At 36.6% G+C, this 27,354-nt stretch overlaps 1 protein-coding gene across 2 annotated transcripts in view; it reads left to right on the top strand.

Annotated features, from left to right (window-relative positions):
• Positions 1 to 2,087: 2,087 nt before the first annotated feature.
• LOC126820649 (sodium/calcium exchanger 1) overlaps positions 2,088 to 27,354 on the top strand; it is a 145,690-nt gene continuing 120,423 nt past the window's right edge. For both annotated transcript variants that reach the window (XM_050548728.2, XM_050548729.2), the window contains exon 1: positions 2,088 to 4,964. In XM_050548728.2, the coding sequence (XP_050404685.1) occupies positions 3,151 to 4,964 (1,814 nt within the window). In that variant the 5' untranslated portion in view covers positions 2,088 to 3,150. The remainder of the gene's footprint in view (positions 4,965 to 27,354) is intronic.

Below are 27,354 nucleotides of genomic sequence, written 5' to 3'. Positions count from 1 at the left end.
TAATAGTTCAATGTAGGCCTACCCCGCTGTACAACATATTGGGGCACTTTGAACGGATGACAGTTAAATCATCCACAAGTCAAGTCGTCTACAGTTAATTCGTCCACAGCCACTGGTTAAGTCGTCCACAAAGCATTGGTAAAAACTTCATTCATCAACAATGGAAGTCTGACCACATTTGATTTTTGAGGATATAACCATTTGGAAATATGTTATAAATGCCTCAAAATTTATAAGGACAAAAATTTGAGTCTCTGAACCACTTTAACTATTGGTGATGTCGTCCACAACTAACACTTGACTCGTACACAACTAATAGTTAATTCGTCCACAGCCAATACATGACGCTCGTACATACTTTAATTGTATGGAAGAAATAGCTTGTATTCGTTGACTGTTTTGTTGTTTGATTTTAGATCGAATCACCAATGTTTTTGTAATGAAGTATACTCCATTCCATGTTAAACATATCTGGCTTTAGATCACAAACCCAGCCACTATTATCGTAGTGATATAATGAGTGAATCTGCAAACAATGAGTGTTTGGTTGAGGAAAAAAAATCACAGATTTAACATCCGTACAAGGATCGAAACGAGCGGGAGTATGAAGCTCTAGTTCCTTGGCTCCTACAGGCCTACATCTCCATGCGCCCCCTAAGGTGACAGTTCGTGCACGCCCCCCCCCCCCCCATTTAACTTTTAAGTTTGTAGTAGGCTACAGCGAATCAAACCATGGACCTTATGATCAAACCAAAATTTGTCTAAATTTGCTGATGAGCGGCTTTAGTCAGGGGGACCCATTGGGCCCCTGTATGCCGCAGACAAGTTTCCAACACTGCTTCCGCGAAGCTTTAATTCCGGTTTATTCGATAGACCTACAGTCAACATAGATGAATCAATACTGAATAATTGACATTTAAAATCTTATGTTTTTATTTTCAAGGATATGACAAATTATTAAATGATAGACTATCGTGCACTTGGGTACGTTGAATCGGTGGTTCCATCACAGAACGATCAAAATTTAAAAAAAATCCAAATGCCCTCCGTGGATCTGGCCCGTATTGTAGATTGTGAACTGATTAGGTACCGAACAGGAATTTCCTATGCTAAGCAGGTAGCCTATATAACGGGTATACATGAGAAATGTTAAATGGAAGATGTGAATTTTCACTTTTATTCATCTATTTTGAAAAAGTTGGTAGGCCCCTACTCTACAAATTATTGATAACCAACAGCTTCTGCTTATTATTGATGGAGCAATAGGTCTAAAAAAATAAAAAAAAGTGTGTAGCCTTGGCCTAGACAGTAGACTAGTAATAAAATGAAATGAAATGGGGTTTAACGTCCTACTGTTCTGCCCCTATACTGGGCTAATGAAGACGGCCATACGCCATACAGTGTGCTATGAGGGAAATTTTGCCCGGGCAGCGGCACTATCGCCTACTCTTATATCGAATTCCAACTGCCAGGGGATCTTTTACGTGCCTTCTAATATATACACGGGACCTCGGTTTTTCGTCTCATCCGAAGGACTAGACAACTGTCCTTGTCAGGCCCTCCGTTCTGCACCACTGACAAGGGGAAACCACGTCGGAAAATCTGGATGAACTTTCTCGGCCAATGCAGGGATCGAACACCCGACTAACGTATAAAGTATTATTTATTACCGGTATGTGGTTCAATGTATGCCCATATTTTCAATGTGCCTCGGTCTCTCCTACGTACCCACAGGCCCGTAACGGCCCCCCCCCCCCTTGAAAAAGTGTCGCCCCCTGTGAAAAAAATTGTCGACCATAAAAACAATAGATTACTTACTATATAACACCCCTGAGAACACTTCCCGCCACCCCCGTTGCTCTGAGCTAGTTACGGCCCTGCGTAGTCAACGTAATTATATGCCAGTTTAACTATTAATATTATTCTGCGTCCGTTGGTTGTAAACATGGACCAGGCCTAAGTCTTACTAAACCCAATTAAACACATAGACATATAATACTATATTAAAAACATAATAAAATATTATTATTATTATTAGAGTAACCCGCCCTTGATTCCATGTTTGGTCGTACGGTGTGCTGCTAGTCGTCTGCACCGTTCACACAACTTCAGCGGCTGGAATTTCGATCGTCGTATTCACTGCGATGTTCTATGGCAGAAACATATAGCAGAAGTTTATTACTAAAATCTGGTTACAAGTGTGTGCAGTAGTGTATGTATTTCATGGTTATCAATAGCCAGGGTTACCGTATACGATTCGCGAACGATCTAGTCTCTACAGGATTAGGAGTGCACACAACGAAACTCCGATTTGATAATATTGTTCCGTGTTCGGTTTTAGATCTAGGCTACTATAGACTGTAGAGATCTACCCGTTCTCAATTATAGAACTGCGTCTGGTTTTGCGTGAAATGTTTGTTGGACTGATGCGAATCGAAGAATGGATTTTTACTTTTTATCTTGGTCTTGTCTTGGCCCGCGATCTGTGTGTAGGCTAGTCTGCCAGTCTAGATTCTAAAAGTTAGTAAAATCTGGAGTGAATTTTAATTTTCTAGCTGTAACCTTCTAGGCTGGTTAATCTATGTACTGTATTTTTATTATAATTCAAACAACTGATAGTGATAGCCTACTACTAGAATAGGATAGATAATTCATACAAATCATAGAGTCAGTAAGTGTGAGCACTGATAAATTTTAGTCTATAATTATAATAATACGAATAATAATTAATATAGATGTGTACTAGTCAGTAGTAGTCTAATTGTCTAGCCAATTATTAATTAATACGAAACAACTTCATGCAGGTGTAAAACTATGCTGACTACAGACTCACATTAAATTATTAGGCCTACATGGATCTAGATCTAGCCTGATATTGAAAACTGAGGAGTCTATCTTCGACCTGGATTAAAATAATACTATTATATTATTAGACCCTTGCCAATCAGTGACACTGTGTAACTTGCGGATTTTGAACTGGAAAATCTCTGCATCTTATCTATAAATAAAACTGCAGAATTCAAACTGTCAGTAGTTATCTAGTGGCTACCATACTTTTTTTTTTTTTGTTCTTGCGATTAAGTTACACTCAAAAGACTAACACAAGGCAATTCACTCTCAAATTATAACTGGCAACAAATCATATTCAAAATGGCTGTTTCATTTGTACCAGATTTATATTCAGCAAAGTCTACAAAGAGTACAATGAAAAAATATGTTATCTTTTTATTGTGTGCAATCCTTGCCTTTGAAAATGTACCTCAAGCTTTCGCAGAGACACTTGTTTCTTCTGCAAATACTGGTACAAGCAGTGCAATAAATATTACGCAAGAATGTACACGCGAAGCAACAAAATGTAAAAAAGGACTTATTCTTCCACTTTGGACACCAGTTAGTGGTCTTAGCAGTGGGGACAAAGCAGCAAGAGCAACAGTTTACATGGCTGCCATGATTTACATGTTCCTTGGTGTTTCCATTATAGCTGACCGTTTTATGGCTGCTATTGAAGTCATTACTTCTAAAGAAAAGGAGGTGGTAGTGAAAAAATCAAATGGTGAAACAACTGTGGTTAATGTAAGAATATGGAATGAAACAGTTTCCAATTTGTCGCTAATGGCTCTTGGCTCTTCAGCTCCAGAAATTCTGCTCTCAGTTATAGAAGTATGTGGTAACCAATTTAATGCTGGAGACCTTGGTCCATCCACCATTGTTGGAAGTGCTGCATTTAACTTGTTCATAATTACTTCAATTTGTGTTTACTGTGTACCATCTGATGAGGTTCGACGCATAAAACATTTACATGTTTTCTTTATCACTGCCTCATGGAGTGTGTTTGCTTATCTTTGGTTGTACTTTATTCTTTCTGTAAGTTCCTATGGAGTTGTGGATGTTTGGGAAGCTGTTCTAACCTTTTTATTCTTTCCTATCACGGTTGTAACAGCTTATATTGCAGACAGAAAACTCTTAGTCTACAAATTTTTTTCAAAAAAATACAGGGCGAGTGATAGAAAAGGCGTTGTTATTCAGTCAGAAGGATTTGGTGATCAAGAGATGGGCGACGGTAAAAGTAATCATCTGGGAGATGATGTAGATTTTAAGGGACTTAATTCAGAAGATTCTGAAGTTCGGGAGTTTGAAAAGCATAGAATGGAATATATAGAAATTATGCGAGAATTGAGAAAGAAACATCCAAATGTTGACATGAAAACACTAGAAGAGATGGCTGAATATGAAGCTGTTAATCGTGGCCCTAAAAGTAGAGCTTTCTATAGAATTCAAGCTACCCGTAAACTAACAGGAAGTGGAAATGTAATTAAGAAAGCTAAAGTAGAAACAAGAACAAGTGGAAGTGAAACAAAAGCTGATATTAAAGATATAGATCCAGTCACTAAAGTTTATTTTGACCCTGGTCATTACACAGTGATGGAAAATGTTGGTTCATTCTTCTTGACAGTTACTAGAGAAGGAGGTGATTTATCTAAGACTGTGTATGTCGATTTCAAAACGGAAGATGGTACTGCCAATGCAGGAACTGACTTTGAATATGCTGAGGGAACACTTGTCTTTTATCCTCTGGAAACTCATAAACAATTTTCTGTAACTATTATTGATGATGAGCTTTTTGAAGAGGATGAACATTTCTATGTCCAGCTGAGCAACCTACGATTAGGTGATTCACAAGGTCTTTTTGAAAGTGATCGTGTAAAGAGTATAGCACAGATTGTCAACCCAGCAATGGCTACTGTCATGATTCTTGATGATGATCATCCTGGTATCTTCCATTTTGAAGAAGAAGACACACATGTTACAGAATCAATTGGTGAAATGCATGTGAAGGTAGTTCGTTCATCTGGTGCCAGAGGCACAGTTAAAATACCCTATACAACAATTGATGGTACAGCCAAAGCAGGAAAGGATTATGAATTGGTAGATGGAGAGCTTACCTTTGAAAATGATGAAACAGAGTAAGTACTTTTTATACGCCCAGTGGACTTATATTGCCGTCGACCTATCGGTCCATCTCCGTCCATTGTCCACAATTTCTTGTTAACGCTGTTAGTGTTAACGTCAAGCGTTATCATCCGATTGTTTTAAAATTGATATATGTTGTTTACATTAGTGAGATGAAAAAGCCTATTTCAATTCAATAATTTCCGTTAATTGGACACAGATCACCAAATATTCCTACGCCGTCACCCACGAAACAAGGGCCAAAGCTATTTTTAGTCTTCCTCTCCCTTTTCCTTTTTCCCCCTTTTGCATGGCGATTTTTGTTGACTTTTTGGTGTAGAATTGAGGAAAAGGGTTTGAAAATACATTTTCTGCCAGGTTTTGGTGAATATTCATAATTTTGATGCGGAAGAATACAAGAGTTGAGAGGTTGGTTACGTTGAAATGTAGGGCCTGAAATTGCATGTTTACTTGTCTCTACTTCCAGCTTGTGTATCTCAAGTTTTTCATGAAGAACCTCATACGTGCTTTTGGGCAAGTGGTTGCCACATGTTGCTCCATCTGTGGTAGAAAGCGTTCTACCCAACGAAAATTTGGGAAAAAGTTAGAGCCGGTCTAAGATACGAGAATTAACATTGGAGTCAATGGGGAAATCTTTAGTGATCTGTGTCCTGTCTGTGTGTGATAAGGCTGTCACTGATATGCCTTAGTTTTGAAAATATGAAGATTAAATTCTCAGAAAATATGAATAAAATAGTTTGGCTACAGAAAAACTAAAAAAAGTTAATTTAAAAAAAAAATCAAAGTTTTGAAGAAAAATTGTGATTTTACTGCAAATTTCTCAATTTTCAATTTTTATTGAATTTTTAACATTAAGTAAAATATTCTAATGCCAAATGTTGGCTTATTCAGTCTCAGAAAGCACAGATAAAATGAACAGTATTGAAATTTCACCAAATTTTGTCTAAAAATCAGGAATATTCACAAAAAATCTTGAGATTCCCCCCATTTGGATGTAGAAATTAATATTTTCATGACTACTAAAATGAGTCAAAATGTCTAAAAATGCCCATATTTTCTTTGCTAATATAACTTAGATGGGATCTACATGTTCGTCAGGTTTAGAAATAGCTCCAGCTTTCCTACAGAAAATTGAAAATTGGTAACACTGAGTTAATAATGTACAGCATATGGGTTTGTACAAAATATTCAAAACAGGGGTTGGCTCAATTTTGCCACTATTTTACCCAGAATAAGCATTTTTTTCTTCTTTGAAACATTAAATTCTTGCATTTCCTTCATGTAGGAAGCAATATCCCAGCCTTTCTAGACATTTTTTACTCCATCATTCTGTTTAGAGAGGCAATAAATGCCCCCACCCCACCCTTTTCTATTAATGTGTTTTGAGGGATTTAAATGCACCTGTGTTGACATGTAAATGATCTTAATTGGAATTTGTGGTTGAATTACAGCTAAGAATGTTATTTTTCACCCAAAAATATTTTTTTTGTGCATTTCAAGGATTTCTAACCCTTATTTGTTCAGAGTCAAACGTAGAACCCTGAGGCATTTCAGGCCAATGAGACCAGACCCAGATATAAAACTGGTGTAGATGTGTAAATGTCAGTTTAATGTTCAATATTTTCTTATCAAAATCCAGCATTTGTGGTGTTTGCTGCATTTATGTTGCCTATAAAACAATAAAATGTTAATTTTTCTCCTTTTCAGGCCTCTTTTTATGTTGTCAAGTCTGTCATGACTACTTTTTTGACTTCATATTTTCAGGAAATTAATGTAAAGTTCCAGACATCTTGCTTCAGCACAAGGATTGCAATACAAATTTGTAACATGCCTCTGAGGTTTGAGATGTTGGAAACATTGAAATATTCCCAAATTTGTGAAAATTGTGTATTCTGTGACCCTTCTGTTAGAGAGGGGTGATCATAGACCAAATATGGCATTTTTTTCATTCATCAAGGCCTATTTTTAACCATAATTCATATTTATTGCACCTATTTTAGTTTATATGTGCATACATGTATGTTAGCCAGGGATGGTAAAACATAGCTGTTAGACAGATTCCTTTGGTAATGTAAGTTCTGCAACCATAGATTGGATTAATTCAATCAGTGGCATGTTCAGGGGGTAGGCATACATGTTTCAGTTTAGATCTCTAATATTACAATCATTGCAACTGGTTTGCATTTTTTTCTGTTTGCATATTGTCCACAGATTCTAAAAATATATTTCCTGTCCGTCCGGATATTTAAAAAAGTGGAAAATTATTGGTATTTTGAGAGATGCTACATGTAAATTTTGTACATTTTTCATCACATGGCAGTAAAAAATTATATTTTTGAAAAAAATTCCAAATTATGAGTGTTTTCTATGTAGTTTCTTTGTTACTTGTCTAATTTTTTCACAGAACTCAGATACTGCCTTTAATAAGAAAGATTGTTAAATTTTAGCACAAAAGGCCTATGGACCTGAAATGCACCAGTGTACATAAAGCAGCATGTGTACTTAAAGGGCCATCATTTTTACAGTTATTCTTTGATTTTGATTTTCTTTCACCGGCATGTTGCCAGAACACATGGGAAGGAAATAAAAAAGGCCTTTTGGTGATCCCTGAAGTTTCACCCCTATATAGGACACAGATCACCAAATATTCCTACGCCGTCACCCACGAAACAAGGGCCAAAGCTATTTTTAGTCTTCCTCTCCCTTTTCCATTTTCCCCCTTTTGCATGGCGATTTTTGTTGACTTTTTGGTGTAGAATTGAGGAAAAGGGTTTGAAAATACATTTTCTGCCAGGTTTTGGTGAATATTCATAATTTTGATGCGGAAGGATACAAGAGTTGAGAGGTTGGTTACGTTGAAATGTAGGGCCTGAAATTGCATGTTTACTTGTCTCTACTTCCAGCTTGTGTATCTCAAGTTTTTCATGAAGAACCTCATACGTGCTTTTGGGCAAGTGGTTGCCACATGTTGCTCCATCTGTGGTAGAAAACTTCTACCCAATGAAAATTTGGGAAAAAGTTAGAGCCGGTCTAAGATACGAGAATTAACATTGGAGTCAATGGGGAAATCTTTAGTGATCTGTGTCCAATTACTTTTAGAGTTATGGTCCTTGTTTCACTTTGTTGCACCTTGTGAACGCTCTAACATCAAAAGTAATCTGTATGAAATTTATATGCGTCATTTAAATTAGTAAAAAGAAGAATCCTACCTATTGAATTTCAGCAATTTCTGTTTGTAATGTTTCACTTTGTTGAAGGGGGGTTGGATGGCCGAATGGTTAGCACGCGCGTGCTGTATCATACGACCTGTCATTGAGTCAACTGGCATGGTTTCGAATCCCCGGTTGTACGTGACAAGGAGTAGGGTCGTCTGTCCAACCTCGTGGGTTTTCTCCGGGTCCTCCGGTTTCCTCCCACCGGTAAAGACCCCTACGCGCAAGCGAATTATTGAAATAAAATTAAACCATATGTTAGTCCCGAAATGACCTAGTTTGTGTCGAGTGGACGTTAAACCTCATTTCTCTCTCTCTCTCTCTCTTTCACTTTGTTGAACCTTGTGAACGCTCTAACGCCAAAAGTTATCATCCAATTGTTTTAAAATTGATATATTTAAACAGGGTTATCATATTGGTTGGGTAGGTCGGTTAAAAAAACCCAAAAAACACAAAATATTAGAAGTTTACTTTAACAGGTTTATTGTTAACAAAACAAAATAAGAGTGTGACAATATATTATGTATCACTGTTAACCAGTATAAGGTGTCACAAACTAGCCAGTTTAATTGACTTAACAAGTAATTTAAATCTTTAATATTAGAGGCATTATTTGGAAGTATAATGTTGCCAATATTATTTCATCAATATTATTTCATTGTTCACGGTGCAAACTGCAAATGTCAGTAGTTCAAAATATGTATTTAAGTTTTACAATTTGCAATTTCCATTGCTCAACAATACCAATGCCATGGTGTTAAAATACAGAATACACTTTTCAATAATACAAAATACAGTAGAATATAGTTATTTTGCACATTACACTTCTGCATTCTGCATTTTGCATAATAGACAAATGCATAAGGCTGACCTTAAAAATATCTTTGTTTCGCCAAACCCGACCCACAATCGAGGAGGTAGGTCGGGGTTTTTTTTCAGATTTTTTTTTAAAGAGCTAATTTGACAGCTTGATAGTGTTCTGGGGGGGAAACATTCGTCTTTTTTTATTGTCAAACAAATCAATGAGTATGACATCGGGATTTTTCGTGATGCACGACTCCGAGACTCGCGCACGATTTGCCACGAACTCTAAGTGTGAAACCCCTTCAACACGTTTTTGACGATCGTGCGGATATTGAAAATATCTTCGTCATGTTTAAAACGACGCTCCACAGACATAGAGGCAGAATCATTTCGTGGGAATGGACGTGCTTTCGTCTGCAACCATTTTACAATTGGTACACGAATCGTGTACCATAATGCGTTTCAGCGCCATTTGTAACAAAGGACTCGAAGAACGAGGTTAGACATATTACACAAATCATGCCAAACGGTGACGCCATATTCTTATCTGGAGAGCATGCGCCATAAATATTTTCTGTGTAGACTGAAATAACCCGACGCTATAGATTGCCATTTGATTGAGACTTCTGGCGTATTTCGCCGAGCATAACTGATTAGAAATTACAGTAAAACCAGTAACCATTGAATGTAAATCAGTTTAAATACATTCATATTACATTATTATTTGCGTTGCGTCCCATTTGTGTCAATTTCTAGGTCCCAAATATTAGCGATTTAGCTCCTTTAAACTGACCTGATGTCACATGTTGGGATAGTCCATATTTATGAAACCATAAACTCTTTGTTATTCTTTCTATATATGACATATTGTACGTGCCTGTTTTCGAAGACTTGGGTCTCCATTATGGTAGTGAAATCGTCATTAAAGAAATAGACTTGATAATCAAGTCTGCTAGTAAATCACGAGATTTAGAAAGAATGGCGGGAAAGGCCACTCGTTTTTACCTCACTGGAATTGTATTGTTGCCAGTTGTTACGCTTTCAGGGAATTTTCAGCTCTGCTTTTTCAGTTTCATTTTTACAAGACAAAGAATTTATATCATGTAGATTTTTATTCTTGGATTCATGACAGTACAGTAGATGGACTGACCTAGTTTAGTAGCACACGTTTGGATTTCACTATTGAAGGAATATAATATGCCGGATTATGCATGTGTATTCAATATCGGATAAAGACAAATAAGACAGTAGGTAAGGCATACTATCGGAACACACACTCATCTATTCCATACTTGATCAAAATGGTTAAATAATATTCTGCCTAACTCTGGGAGCGTGCTGATATTTGCAAGCACAACCTCACTCCTACAACGATTTCTTTCGCTGGACAATTTTATTTTCATTTCCGATAATGAAATACAGTTAAATATCTGGATGAAATATATTACGGATATAAATAGGGACAATATAAATATTTTAAAAGGAGAATTTGATAGAACCATGAACAAAATATCCATGACGCATATTTTTTCCCGACAAAAACAGTCGGCTCACAGGGCCGACCCACCATCTTCAAAATAAAAAGATGTCGGCCAGCCAAGTTATTTATCGGTGCTGGGCCGACTGACCGACGTAAATTTTAAACACTGGTTATGGCCCTTGTTTCACTTTGTTTAATCTTTTGAATGCTTTAATAACAACAGTTATCGTCCAATCTGTTTGAAATTGATATGCATCATTTAAATTAGTGAAACGAAGAAGCCTATTGAATTTCAGCAATTTCCGTTAATTACGCCGTGAGTTATGGCCCTTGTTTCACTTGTTGTACCTTGTGAATACTCTAACAACAAAAGTTATTATCCGATCTGTATGAAATTTATATGTATCATTTAAATTAGTAAAACGAACAAGCAATAGGAGTTTCAGCAAATTTCTGTTAATTACATCTAGAGTTATAGCCCTTGTTTCACTTTGTTGAAACTTGTGAACGCTTGAACGACAAAAGTTATCACCAAATCACTTACATTGTAAGTTCAATCATGTATTATGCATATATTTGTCAAGTTCAGAATCACAGGATTAAACCACCCAAAGATCTCGGTTCCTTTCAATATTTGCGCATATCGGACCATAACTTCCTGAATTATGGTTTTTAGCTTGTGGACCCTATAGAGGTCATAATTTTTATCCGATTTTAAAAAAATGTATTTTTATATCACCGTTACACCCTAAGGCCGACTGAGTTCGAATTTCGTGAAAATCGGCCCAAAATTGACAGACAAAATGGCCGTCCTTCGTTCTCAAATAGCGTAAAAATATGGTATATCAAGGCTGTGGACCCTATAGAGGTCACAGTTATACCGATTTTGTTGAAACTTGAAATGTAAGTTTATAACACAAAGATCTCGGTTCCTTTCGATATTTGTGCATATCGAATTGTAATTTCCTGAATTATGGCCCATGATTGTAGGAAAAATCACTTTCTTTTTAGCTTGTTCTCTATCCATCTCTCGAAAAAGTGGGCGTATCCTGCCTGGTAGCGGCTTGTTTTATCCGAAATTGACGAGACTTGAAATATAGGTCTATCTCCCAAAGATCTCGGTTTCTTTCGAAATCAGCATGTATTGGACCGTAACGTCATGGATTATGGCCTCTGATTGTACGAAAAATGACAGTCACAAGGTCACAATTTTCATCCAATTTTGATGAAACTTGAAATGTATGTTTGGTTCCTTTCCATATTCGCGCATATCTTTTTGTAACTACCTGGATTATAGCCCCTGATTGTATGAAAAATTGCGTTTTTAGCTTGTGGTCCCTCTAGAGGTTACAATTTTTATACGCCCTTTAGAGGCTAAAGTTAATATCCGATTGACTTTAAATTTATATACAGTGTTTAAGGCCATGAAACGAAGAAGCCTATTGATTTTCAGTGATTTCCGATAATTACTGCCAGAGTTATGGCCCATGATCACTTCCTAAAATCTTGTGGACGCTCTAGAGGCTAAAGTTAATATCCGATTGACTTTAAATTTATACACAGTGTTTAAGGTCATGAAGCGAAAAATCATATTGATTTTCAGCAATTTCTGATAATTACTGCCAAAGTTATAGCCCTTGATCACTTTAAAAAATCTTGTGGATGCTCTACAGGCCAAAGTTAATATCCGATTGACTTTAAATTTATACACAGTGTTTAAGGTCATGCGACGAAGAAGCCTATTGATTTTCAGCAATTTCCGATAATTACTGCAAGAGTTATGGCCCTTGATCACTTTAAAAAATCTTGTGGACGCTCTACAGGTCAAAGTTAATATCTGATTGACTTTAAATTTATACACAGTGTTTAAGGTCATGAGACGATGAAGCCTATTGATTTTCAGCGATTTCAGATAATTACTGCCAGAGTTATGGCCCTTGATCACTTTGAAAAATCTTGTGGACGCTCTAGAGGCTAAAGTTAATATCCGATTGACTTTAAATTTATACACAGTGTTTAAGGTCATGAGACAAAGAAGTCTATTCATTTTCGATAATTACTGCAAGAGTTATGGCACTTTACTTCAAAAAATCTTGTGGACGCTCTAAAGGCCAAAGTTAATATTCGATTGACTTTAAATTTATACACAGTGTTTAAGGTCATGAGACGAAGTAGAGTAGCCTATTGATTTTCAGCGATTTCAGATAATTACTGCCAGAGTTATGGCCCTTGATCACTTTGAGAAATCTTGTGGACACTCTAGAGTCTAAAGTCAATATCCGATTGACTTTAAATTTATGCACAGTGTTTAAGGTCATGAGACGAAGAAGTCTATTCATTTTCAGTGATTTTTGATAATTACTGCCAGAGTGTTGGCCCTTGATCACTTCAAAAAATCTTTTGGACTCTCTAGAGGCCAAAGTTAATATCCGATTGACTTTAAATTTATACACAGTGCTTAAGGTCATGAGACGAAGAAGCCTATTGATTTTCAGGGATTTACGATAATTACTGCCAGAGTTATGGCCAGAGGTCGCAGTGGATCAATTTCAAGTTGCGTAAAAATATGCAGACATTCCAAAATTTTGCGTTTTTGCCCTCTACATCGGTGTGAAGAGCCTCTCAAAATGCTCAATATAGAAGCATGTAAAGTTGTTTTGTGAACAACCCTATTTTAAGCGTCCTTATTTTATTGATATGCCTACTGTATTTAGTCTAATGATGACTGGAGGTTAACGGCATGTCTACGGTTGACAGCACAGTCATTTTAATCTTCTATTCGACAGGACGTAAAGAGAAAACTATCGCTATGACAGCCAACATTTGATTGGCTGAATGTAAACAGTATGTCTTGTTCTAGCCAATCCCAAGTCTTGTATGAAATGTGCTTTATTGCTTCCAATAGGATAGCTACGTAAGCTTACTGCGATGAATTTATGAATGAAATAAGAGGAAATATAAAAAATTACGGAGACTACGTGCAGTAGAGGTGTGTAAATGCCGGATGAAGCACATAAATTGTACAAACTACGACATAGAATAATCTAATTATTCTCACGTCGGGGAAATTTTCTGCGTGTACATTACGCAGCGTCCGTCAATGCGTTTATTTTGAAAAAAATGTGTGAAATACGCCAGGCTTCGAAATTAGGGAACGCAAAGACGCAAAATGCGTGTTGAAATATGAAAATAGCTTGTTAGATTTATACTACAACGCAAAGCTTTGCGTCAACGTAATTTTGATTAAAAAGAATATTTTAATACTTTAGTTTTTGTATAGCTGAACTCTTCGAATAGATTGAAAGCCTTTACGACCAAATTTCACGGTACAACGCCATTTTGTTTAGACTTACTTCCCTTGAACAAACTCCGAGTACACCTGAGTCTCAACGAAGAGTACGGAAATAATCGCCCACGCGTAACTTAACCAATGAAATAACAACACATCATCCGACAAATAATATATGCAAAACTCAAACCATGTGATATTATTGACCAATCATGTTATACCTAACTGTATTGACCGTGGGAAGGCGAAAAGGTCATTTCCCACGGCTAACTCATGCGTAACGAAAATACTACGAAATGTAGTATTTTCGTGTAAACGATGATCACCGCATTTTTTAAACGCAAAAACCAACAAAATACACATATCCCGAGACCATTTGTAAACAAGTGGTGGTTGAATGGACAAAGGTCCAAACGACCAAATTCTGTTCCATTTGGCAGCAGGCAATAAAATGTGTTCATTTTATGTCAATTTGAATTAAAAAGGTTTAATTACAACTATTGAAATTTTTGCTTGTTACACTTTGTTTTTGCTTCTAATTTTAAAAATAACAAGCAAAAAATTGCTTCTGGTGTTAAAAATAAAATTTGAACCCTGATACGTGGATTTTTGGAGGCAGACCACCATTAAATTTCATCATCTCGGTACCCACGAATTGTAGTTCGTCTATTTATAGCAATTCTCTCTCTCTCTCTTTTCTCCCCTTTTGCATGCCCATTTGTGTTGATTTTTTGGTCTAGAATGGACGAAGAGGGTTTGAATTAACATTTTCTGCCAGGTTTTGGTAAATATTCATGATTTTGAGGCGGAAGGATAAGAGGGTTATCAGGTTAGCTACGGCGATATGTACGGCAACTAGTTACATGTTTTTAGTATGCTTCTTCAAGTTTGTGTATCTCAAAATTTTGGTGGTCAACCTCATACAAATTTTAGTGCAAAGACATGACCATTTGTTCCTCTGTCTGTAGTGAAAAGCATTCAGCCCAACGAAAAGTTGGAGGTGGGCAAAGAGGCCAGAATTAACATTGAAGTCAATGGGGAAATTAATGGTGGTCTGCCTCCTTTTGCGTGACTGTGACCTCTGGTTATGGCCCTTGATCACTTTGAAAAATCTTGTGGACACTCTTGAGGCTAAAGTTAATATCCGATTGACCTTAAATTTATACACAGTGTTTAACTTTTAAGGTCATGAGATGAAGTCTATTCATTTTCAGTGATTTTCGATATTTACTGCCAGAGTTATGGCCCTTGATCACTTTGAAAAATCTTTTGGACACTCTAGAGGCTAAAGTCAATATCCGATTGACTTTAAATTTATACACAGTGTTAAAGGTCATGAGACAAAGAAGTCTATTCATTTTCAGTGATTTTCGATAATTACTGTCACAGTTATGGCCCTTGATAACTTTGAAAAATCTTGTGACGCTCTAGAGGCTAAAGTTATCATCCGATTGACTTCAGATTGATACACAGAGTTTTAGAGCTTGAGACGAACAAGTATATTGATTTTCAATGAATTTGTATGACTTGAACAGCTAAATCCATGATATTAAAAGTTTTGTATACTAACGTTGGCATCGGGCAGAACTTTATAAAAACCAAAGAAATTCTAATGGTTTTCTGATAATTACTTCATGAGTTGTTACTGTTACTCTTAATCAGATTTTAGTGTATTATAAATGTTTCATTACCGAAAGAAGTAAAAATATGCGACAACACTTGTTGACTGTCCGGACGATTTAGCTGCTGTGGGCGTACGTTTCGTTGCCTGGCAACCTATCTTTATCCTATTTAAAAGGCATTCGAATATATCACCGTTACACCATAATTACGGTTGAGTTCACATTTCCTGAAAATGAGACCCAGCTGCCCGACAAAATGGCCGCTCCCCTAAAAGCATATAATATTCAGTTCAGATCTAATTATTAAGGGCACATGCAGATTTTGCCAATGTCACGAGATGTAAACAGGGCTAGCGCAAACCCTAACCAAAGATCTAACCCTTACCCTAACCCACAATCCTCTGCAACAATTACTTGCCCTAACCCTGTTTACATGTCGTGACCATGACGAAATCTGCCAGTAGCTTTAACATTAGGATCTGATCGTAATACCCGGGTTGTAGACCACCAGCGGTTCGAATTTTTTATCCAATTTTGATAAAATTATAATATATATTTATATCCCAAAGATCTGGGTTTCTTTGATATTGACTCGTATTGGACCGTAACTTTCTGGATTCTGATCCCCTGATTGTAAGAAATATCACGTTTTTAGCTTATTGGTCCTCTAGAGGTCATAATTTGTATCTTATTTTCAAAACTGTTCAAATATATTACACAATAATTATTTCCGCAAAATCAGACCGAAACTTCCCCGTCAAATAGCCACTTCCCTTTTCGAAAATAGTATAAAAAAATCATGTAATACCCAGGTTGTGGACCATCTAGAGGTCACAATTTTATCCGATTTAGATGAAACTTAAAAAGAGTATCACTAGTTCATGGGTGGGTTCCATTTGCTTGCGCATATGCCCCTGCCTTTTACACAAAATGTTAAATATGAATGAAGTTTGTGTACCTTTCACTATGAACTTCAACTATTTGTTAAGGATCAAAAGTTCTTGGATCAGTTCGACTTTGGTAGCATCAGACCTTTCATTCTAGAGCTATAGCCCCTGCTTTTCAGGCAAAATCTGAAATATGTACGGATTTTGTAGGCACTCCAGGTGTGTGTGTGTGTGTGTAGGGGGGTGGGGGTAACATTGTTATCACATTCTGATGAACCTTAAATATGTTAAGAATCGAATGATAGAATAGCCCTTTTGATTTTACCTCTTCCCCGTCCATTTCTTACAAAATGTGGGCATATCTTGCATGTAATCGCTTGTTTCAACTGGCCATAGCAGTGAATTATTTGATGGATATGGGGCACAAGGAAAGAGTATAAATAAAACTATCTCGTCGTTTTTCTAATTACCTAATATGTCATAGATACAACAGACATGAGATGGACTTGAAATAAAGAACGACCGTTCAGTTATCTAATTGTGACCCTCGCAATCGCGGGTCTCTTAACCCTGGGAACAGTATAGAGCATAGCAGGGTTTTCTTCTTCTGAAAGTCTACGTTCTAGAAGTCTCACTTCTACTCACTTCTATGTTAAATTCAAGCCTTTTTATACGCCCACATGGAAATGTGGTCGTATATTGCCGTCGCCCCCGTCCGTCGGTCCGTCGTCCACAATTTCTTGTGAACACTCTACGACAGACTACATTTATCAACCGATTGTTTTGAAATTGATATATGTTGTTTGTATAAGTGAGATGAAGAAGCCTATTTAATTTCAATAACTTCTGTTAATTTCTTCTGGAGTTATGGCCCTTGTTTCACTTTGTTGGACCTTGTGAACGCTCTAACGACAAAAGTTACCAACCGATCTGTATGAAATTTATATGCATCATTTAAATTAGTAAAACAAAGAAGCCTATTGAATTTCAGCAATTTCCGTTAATTACATCTAGAGTTATGGCCCTTGTTTCACTTTGTTGAATCTTGTGAACGCTCTAATGACAAAAGTTATCATTTAAATTAGTAAAATGAAGAAGCCTATTGAATTTCAGCAATTTCCGTTAATTACATCTAGAGTTATGGCCCTTGTTTCACTTTGTTGAATATTGTGAACGCGCTAATGACAACAGTTATCATCCGATCTGTTTGAAATTGATATGCATCATTTAAATTAGTGAAATGAAGTAGCCTATTGAATTTCAGCAAAAGTTATCATCCGATCTGTATGAAATTCATATGCATTATTTGAATTATTAAAACGAAAAAAGCCTTTCGAATTTGAACAATTTCTGTAGATTGCTTCCAGAGTTAGGGCCCTGGTTTTAGATTTTAGAACCTTGTGAACCTTCAAACAACGGAAATTATAATGTCATCTGTATGAAATTGTCTATTAAATTCCCCAAATTACCTACAAAAGAATAAATATGTGACAACCCTTGTCGACTGCTCGGACGATTTAGCCCGCTGTGGGCGTATGTTTTGTTGCCTGGCAACCTATCTTTGTTTTTAATAGAATACTTACTTGCTTGCAACAACCTGGAGAAAAGGGTACTTAGTTTGCGGCCAAAATATTGGGCGGGGGGGGGGGGGCTAAACCCCTCCTAGCCCCCCTACTCCGCCGGGCCTGTATACAGTGTATTGTACATACCTTTTTTCGAAGACTTGGGTCTCCAGTACAGTAGTGAAATCTTCATTAAAGATATAGACTTGATAATCAAGTCTGCTATTAAATCACGAGAGTTCGAAAGAATGGCAGGGAAATGCCACTTGTTTTACCTGGCTGAAATTCATTTTTACGAGACAAAGGATTTATATCACATGAATATTTATGCTTGGATTCATGACAGTACAGTAGATCGACTGACCTAGTTTAGTAGCCTAGGTGTTTGGATCTCTCCATTAAAGAATACTATCGGAGTACACACTCATCACTTCCACACTTGATCTAAATGGTTAAATGATATTCAACCGAACCCTGGGAGCGGGCTGATATTTGCAAGCACGACCTCACTCCTACAACGATAATTTTTTGGGGTGGACAAGTTTATCTAGATGAAATATTTCGGATCCTTGGCAATATAAATATTTTCAAAGAAGAATTTGATAGAACCCTGAAGAAAATATCCATGAAACATATTTTTCCCGACAAAAACAGTCGATCACAGGACCGACCCACCATCTTCAAAATAAAAAGATGTCGGCCCATCCAGTTATTAATCGGCGCCGGACCAACGTAAATTTTAAAGGGCAGATTGGTCAAATAAATCTATAGTATGTGGAATATCTGCAAATGAGAAATTTTTATAAAGATTGTACACAAAATTTCGAATTTATGCATTTTGAATTGTGCTGTATATCATAAGCAATTTTCAATTATAATTGCTATTTAAGTAGGATTGTATTGATTTTTAAATTTGTGGTAATTATAAACTTCAACACCTGTGCACAGGTAGTGATTATTTGTAGGCCTTCTAAACTAGGCAAACCGGTAATAAAATAACCAGGGTGTTTCCATGACGTTAATGGCCCTTGCTTTTTAAAATGGCTTGTCCATACACATTTCGGAACACAAAAACTCTGCTTCTAATTGAGATTGAATGAATATTAAAACTTGATGTAGATGTTTATTAGTAGAATACTATGCATGACATTGACAAGCAATGGCAAAGATAAGTACGGTTTGAACGTTGCGAAGGTTTAACGAAACAATGTTTTTTATCGCGAAATTCCGGGATTTACCGAGTGAACACTGAGCGAATATCGAGTGACACGATAGCCCTGCCTCGGTGTGACTCGGAGCTTTAATTAAACCATGCCTCTGTATATACATTGTATCATGGACCGTATATACTGTTATATCATGTGTAGGGGAAGGTGGGGTAATATGGGACATAATTTTTTGCTGTGGAATATTTCATACTCATAGGTGTAATCAACTTTCTAGTTAAAGCTACTGAACTCATCTTTCAATTTATAAAATATAAGGACAATGTTAGTTGCTAATTTTTTTCTATAGGGCTTGAAAAATAATGAGTGATGGCCCATATTACCCCACCTGGATGGGGTAATATGAGCTGACAGCATTTTACAGATTTCTGACACTGCTTCCAGAACAAAATGAAAAATTTGGAGGGCAGTTTCAATTGAAAGGTATTGTTTTAGTTTAGCGAATCATTATACCTATAAAATATTCCACAGCAAAAAATTAAGTCCCATATTACCCCCCCCCCCCTTCCCCATATAATCATTATAATGCTTCTAAAACAAATAAAATAAAATTGCTAAATATACTTTTAGCTTATATGATTAAGGTTTAAGCTACAAATCATTCACAAGAAATTTTGTGGACAATTTGTTTTTAATGGTTTGGGTGGAATATGAACCATGGCTCATATCACCGCAATTTGCATGTCCCATATTACCCCAAGTGACAAGGATTAGATAAGTCAAAATTTCATAAAGATAGACCAAGAGTCCTCTCCCTGTAACTACAGGCTAGAGCCTAACAGTAAAAATCTATTTTAATGCTCAGAAGAGATTTTCTTTACAAGGTAAACGTTTCATGAAATGGACTGATGGTCTTCAACCCCAAAAAAACTTTCAATCTAGAAATTTTTATACGCCCACATTGTTTGTGAACAGTCTACAGGTAGGGTGACCCATGTACTCACAGAAATACAGTCCACCACTGATAGTTCGAGACTACCACTGAAGCGTGCACATTCGCCGTGCCGAGACCAACTTTCTGACAGTATGATACTATAAATAGCCATGGCATGTGCAATTCTCTACAAATCTATCAACTATTACAGCCGTAAAAAATTTATTGTTGACGATTTTGAATAGCAGTTAAATTAAGCTTCTTGGTTATTACAGCAGATTTAGAAATTACGTTCGTTTCATTTTTTAAATCGCTTTATCATTAACTGTACCGTTAAGAGCGGCATCTTTTGGTTTAGTACAAATAATATCTCTGAATCACTCGGGTTAGGCAGGAACATGATACTAGCAGTAGTTTCATTTTACTTTTACAAGCTTCTTAAAACGATTGTTGAGCTACCTAATGTGCTTATTTCTAAATTCAATTTCTTGTTCTAGCTTTCTGTTACATTTCGTAAAAAAGTAGTCTTGATTATCCCGACCTGTCAATCAGACGTAGAATGGTCGATAGACTGGTTAAGCGAGACTAATTTCAAAACAAGGGCACGTAACCTATCTTTTACTCAAAAGTGTCTGGATGTTATGGACGACTCTTGGAACCAGTTTTCAGTCTATTATTTATACATGATTAATGGTCATAGCTTATTAAGTACAACATGATCGTTTATTTAGTGACTATAATTGTGTGAAACTGATTTGAGGCTTGGCATATATATAAATATTGTGGCGTAATTGTCGAGATATATGGAGATATTTATTTATGGTGGGTCACCCTACTACAGGTCACAATTTTTATCCGATTTCAATGAAACTTGAAATATAGGTTTATCACCCTAAGATCTCGGTTCCTTTCGATATTGGCATCTATCGGACCGTAACTTCATGGATTATGGCCCCTGATTGCACGAAAAATCACGTTTTTGGCTTGTGAACACTGTAGAGGTCACAATTTTTATCCGATTTTGATGAAATTTGAAATGTAAGTTTATAACCCAAACATCTCGGTTCCTTTCGATATTCGCGCATATCGGACTGTAACTTCCTGAATTATGGCCTCTGATTTGACACAAAAACGCGTTTTTTGGCTTGTGGACCATATAGAGGTTATAATTTTTATCCGAATTAAAAAAACGTGTTAATATATCACCGTTACACCCTAAGGACGGCTGAGTTCGAATTTCGTGAAAATCGGCCCAAAACCGACAGACAAAAGGGCCGCCCTTCGTTCTCAAATAGCGTTAAAATATGGTATATCAAGGTCACAATTTTTATCTGATTTTGTTGAAACTTGAAATGTTAGTTTATAACACAAAGATCTCGGTTTCTTTCGATGTTAGCGCACATCGGACCGTAACTTCATGAATTATGGCCCCTTATTGTATGACAAATCGCGTTTTTAGCTTGTGGACCATATAGAGGTCATAATTTTTATCCGATTTAAAAAAAACGTTTATATTATATCACCACTAAACCCTAATGAAGGTTGAGTTCGAATTTCGTGAAAATCGGCCCAAAACTGACAGACAAAATGGCCGCCTTCGTTCTCAAATAGGGTAAAAATCTGGTATATCAAGGTTGTGGACCCTATAGAGGTCACAGTTTTTATCAGATTTTGTTGAAACTTGAAATGTAAGTTTATAACACAAAGATCTTTGCGCATATCGAATTGTAATTTCCTGAATTATGGCCCTTGATTGTAGGAAAAATCACTTTCGTTTAGCTTGTTTTCTATCCATCTCTCGAAAATGTGGGCGTATACTGCCTGGCAGCCGCTGGTTTAAAATACATGTACTGAGCTTTTTTGTGTAATGTATTTGTGAACTTGTTATGATGTGTAACACATGTTTAGAGCTTTTAGAGGTCTTGGCAAATAACATTTTAAAGAAATGTCATATGACAAGCATGTCAGGGCTGTGGCCCATATTACCTTCATGCCCATATTACCCACGCTTCCCCTAATTCTGTTATTTAAACCTGGGCCTTGTCATTTTGTCTTCTTTTAAACAGAAATTATGCCTATACCGACACATTATTTCTTCATTAATACTCGGTAAATCACAGAATTTCGCGATAAAAAACATGGTAATATCGTGATTGACAGAACATAGACGCCCCTTTTAACAGCAAACTGTTACCTTGTTGTAGTCGTGTGGACAGTATGACTTTTATTGTTAATTGTCAGTAATAATTACAAATTTTCAGAAGAGATGTCAATGTATTTTTGATTATACATGTAGCTTAATTCCATTCATTTATCTGTATTTATTATTTAATGATTTCTCAATTAGCAGAATGTCAAAATAAAGAAAACTAGTTTTTGCCAAAATGACATTACAGTGCACTCTGTCACATCCGACATCGTACGGGATCGTTACAATATGTCGGATTACGCAGAGTGTCGGAATACCGAGTTTTCTCAAAACTGGAAATATTGTAACTTCGAAAACCGGAAGTATTGTTATAATGTAGCTTCGAACATAGAACTTCGAATCACTAGAATGTTATTCCCTTTCTGTACATTCAAAATTTTATTACATTAATTTTTATTTCATTTAACCTGCGTAGGCATTTTGAATAGGTCAAGTCTGTCGTTAATTTATCTTCTTCTTTGTCTTCAGTTGATCGCACCCTTGTCTTTACTATCACGTGTTCATTGATAATGGGCGTACTCGATTGAACATTCCGGAATTGAATTCTCTCAATCCCAAAAATAGCGACAATCCAGTAAAAATGGGTACTTCAGGCTACAACGCATGCGTCGACTGGATATATAAATATCTCATCCAACCATGCAGCCGAAACCTGTTTGTCGTGTTTAATTACGTCACAATTCTACTCACACCACCTCCGTAGTCGGGACTGACAGAACTGTGACAGGACTGAATTCCGCGTCACTCGATTGCAATTCTGTCAATTCGGGACGTTCCGGACTGTGAATTGAGCATCCCCAGTTCGTCGTCAAACGGTTCGAACAGATCCGTAGGGTGACCAAACTTATAGGTTATTCAGGTTCAATCGGCATGCGCAACGAATGTTTCCAACAGGTGCTAGGAATATTGTTACGACTGTGAATTCGGGGGAAAATTCGTGGATATTCCTGAATATTTGTCACAACTGTCGTACAAGAGATTAAAATTATCAAAGTAATCAACAAAGACCCACGGTAGCGAGTTTTAATCTCACAGATAATTGATTGGTGATTGCTTGTTAATCTTTTGTGGCTTCACACCCATCCAGTTTTACAGTTTGACCAAACACGATTAACGTGTTGTTTTTTGTTGAAAATTGCCACTATAACGCCACGATAAATAACTCGGTGTAGCAGTCGCTATCGTGTGCCATGATAGTCGCGTGACGCGATAGGCCTCGGTGTAATTTGATATGTAAAATTAACGATATTTATCAGACATAAACAATTGATGTCAAAATGATATACTGCCACGATGTTCAATCAAACAGGTTATTAAATAATAAAATAAACAGAATTATGGCTGTACTGATACATTACTTCATCAATATGTTCGACATTTTTAAGAATTGCATCGATCGACTATTTCAAACTCATTCAAATTACGAAAATTACATAATTTACACACATAGATGCTGGTCTTACCGTGGGCGAAAGTTTTGTCCATCGAAATAGCCATTTCCATTCTGACAAATAAGTCACACAATGCATTTTAAATTGATAAATCACACCTGAACAAGTAATATATCTTCGGGTTTAGTAGTTAGTGTTGAAAATCAGATCGAGATTTGTGATCCGAATACTTTTGTTTGCTGTCCGAATACTATTCGTCGGATAATTCGGAAACGTGAAATTCTTGAACAAAATCACATCAAAAGTTCATATACTCATAATTTCTTACTTATTTCAATGTTTATGAGTGTGTGTATGCCGAGTATGAAATCTTACTTTCGATTTGCAAATTGTTTGAGCCGCGAAGAAAAAGACGTGCCTACCTTTAGCCGCAATTATTAAGACTATCCATGATATCAGAAAAAATCAACGAGGTGAATAAATTTCTGTATAACTACTCTTGTAATCCGCGGCCCTCCCACTTATCATTTTTGCTCATTCAACACGAATGAAAAAAAGTAAAATAAAAACATCTAACATTTATTCCGCCAAGGTCGTTTGCCTCATTCTGATAATCTACTGCTATTGAACCAATCAGTAAGTGAGAATATACGTGACCTAGGTCGTTATGAATAAATTTCATTGTGGGAAGTCTAAACACAGTGTTAACTTGTTTCCCGTAAACCCAAGAAGTAGCTTCTATCTAGCGTAAACCAGCGCGAGGAATGAATGAATATTTTTTTATTTAGACTACTGTTTTCGCTGCACTGCATTAATATTTTTATTAGTTACTATCGCTAAATAATACGCGTGATATTAACATTTATGCTCAAAGCTGCGTACGTGATCAATAGCATTGGGGAAAATTTCAAAGTAATCAGATTGAAAATGGCTAAATATAGAGCATACGGAAGTGTCAGAAGACTGTAACGGATAGTAAAATGATTCGGATAACCCTTATTTTGTATCTGTTAACGGATATCCGAATAGTAGTTTCAACACTATTAGTAGTATCCTGGTGTTTAACGTCTGCTTCCACATAAGTGATATCGCAGACAAGAAATAGGAGAGCCTAAGCTGCTTCCTGTTTTTAGAATATGATTTTGCAATCCTTCCATTTTCGGCCTTAGGCCATGGATTGGGTTTTGTGGGTAGTTCTTCCCTTTATTTAGTGAAAAACATATCGTTTGGTAGATGTTTTCTTCAGCTTCTGGATTGGTAGATGTCTTCGTTGTGGGATTAGTGTTTAGGTACCAGGCCTCTTCGGGTTTAAATCACAAATGAGTTATGCCTTCATGTCCTGTTTTTAAGCACACATAGCAAGAAGTCGCCGTCAACCTTGCTGAACACATGTACATTAACAGGTATGCAGTCGGATAATACCTTGATGGTCTTTTCATTTCGGCACCAAAGAGTCTAGGTCAATGCATACTGTCAGTCAAGATTCCTAATTAATTACATGAATTCACACGTGCCATCAAAAGGAATTGATAATTGACTAAAATAGAAGCCCCTTTAACAACAAATTGTTACCATGTCCTATTCTTGTAGACAATATTTTTATTCTGAATTGTCAGTACGGTAAGTAATCATTATCCAAAATAGTTGACCTCATTATGCAAGAGCAAAATCTGCTTATTACAAGTCTTTCTTCAGGCCTGAAATGTTATCTAAATTATCAATTAGACATTAATTAACTTATCCAGACCATAATAAACTCTCGATGTCAAGGCTAGCCTTCGATGTTGGCTGGATTAGATTCCTATATGCTGCTAACGGCCATTGATAATTAAATCCAAAAAAGTGGATAATCGAGACTATGCTGTTTATATTAATGATTTTAGTAATGATGACCGAGAGTATGCAAAAATTTCACCCGCTTCTTTCTCGGCTCATAGTGGATCAATTTGACTGAAATTTTCAGCAAATTACCTTTACACTATCTAGTTTTTATACGCCCACATTGAAATGTGGATGTATATTGCCGTCGCCCCCGTCCGTCCATCCGGACGTCCGTCCACAATTGTTTGTGAACAGTCTACAGGTCACAATTTTTATCCGATTTCAACGAAACTTGAAATATAGGTTTATCACCCTAAGATCTTGGTTCCTTTCTATATTGGCATGTATCGGACTGTAACTTCATGGATTATGGCCCCTGATTGTACGAAAAATCACGTTTGTAGCTTGTGAACACTGTAGAGGTCACAATTTTTATCCGATTTTGTTGAAACTTGAAATGTATGCTTATAACCCAAAGATCTTGGTTCCTTTCGATATTCGTACATATCGGAATGTAACTTCCTGAATTATGGCCCCTGATTGTTCTAAAAATCGCGTTTTTTGGCTTGTGGACCCTATAGAGGTCATAATTTTTATCCGATTTAAAAAAACGTATTATTATATCACCGTTAGACCCTAAGGACGGCTGAGTTCGAATTTCGTGAAAATCGGCCCAAAACTGACAGACAAAATGGTCGCCAATCGTTCTCAAATAGCGTAAAAATATGGTATATCAAAGTTGTGGACCCAATAGAGGTCACAATTTTTATCTGATTTTGTTGAAACTTGAAATGTAAGTTTATAACCCAAAGATCTCGGTTCCTTTCGATATTTGCGCATAACGAACGGTAACATCCTGAATTATGGCCCCTGATTGCACGAAAAATCGCGTTTTTAGCTTGTGGGCCCTGTAGTCATAGAGGTCATAATTGTTATCCGATATAAAAAAACGTATTATTATATCACCGTTACACCCTAAGGATGGCCGAGTTCGAATTTCAAGGTTGTGGACCCTATAGAGGTCATAATTTTTATCCGATTTTGTTGAAACTTGAAATGTAAATTTATAACCCAAAGATCTCGGTTCCTTTCGATATTTGCGCATATCGAATTGTAATTTTCTGAATTATGGCCCTTGATTGTAGAAAAAATCGCTTTCTTTTTAGCTTGTTCTCTATCCATCTCTCGAAAATGTGGGCGTATCCTGCCTGGCAGCCGCTGGTTAATTTCACTTATCGATATATCGATGACGTTTTATCACTTAATAATCCTAAATTTAGTGATTATGTAGAATTCATATATCCTGATGAGCTCGAAATTAAAAACACCACTGACAGTGACAATTGCGCTTCCTACTTGGATCTGCGTCTCGATTTTGATAATTGCCATAAACTGAGTGTTAAATTGTACGATAAACGTGATGACTTTGACTTTCCGATTGTTAACTTTCCATTTATTAGTAGTAACATTCCAATATCACCAGCTTATGGAGTGTTTGTGTCTCAGCTAATTCGTTACGCGAGAGCTTGTTCCTTTTATTCGGATTTTTTAAGTAGATCGAGGCATTTGTCATCTAAGCTTCAACTACAAGGATACTTAAGCACTAAACTTATTAAAACCTTTAAAAAGTTTTATGGCTGTCATATTGATTTGATTGGTAAATAGAACATGTCTCTCTCTGCTATTATTCTAGATATATTTAATTGACACGTATACTATTACTATCTCCCTGATAATGTCTACTACATCGTTAACACAGGTCATCGCGTGCATTTTGCATACCGATAGTTCATTGGCCAATCACGGTATTTTACCGACATTTCACAGCTATGGCGGGTGTGGCGCCAGGCAGGGTAAGCTTATTCTTCCGGACACCTGTTACCACTGTTTGTCGTGTATTTTGTACACGAGGAGCAGTCCATTAGCTGATTACACTATTTTGCTTGAATACACTATTTTGCCTATAACGTTTTTTAGGACTTCGAATTCTGTCTTATGGTTTGGAT

This window comes from Patella vulgata, chromosome 5 (genome assembly GCF_932274485.2).
Source record: "Patella vulgata chromosome 5, xgPatVulg1.2, whole genome shotgun sequence".
Taxonomy (NCBI): Eukaryota; Metazoa; Mollusca; class Gastropoda; family Patellidae; genus Patella; species Patella vulgata.
This window is presented reverse-complemented; position numbering and strand designations above follow the sequence as displayed.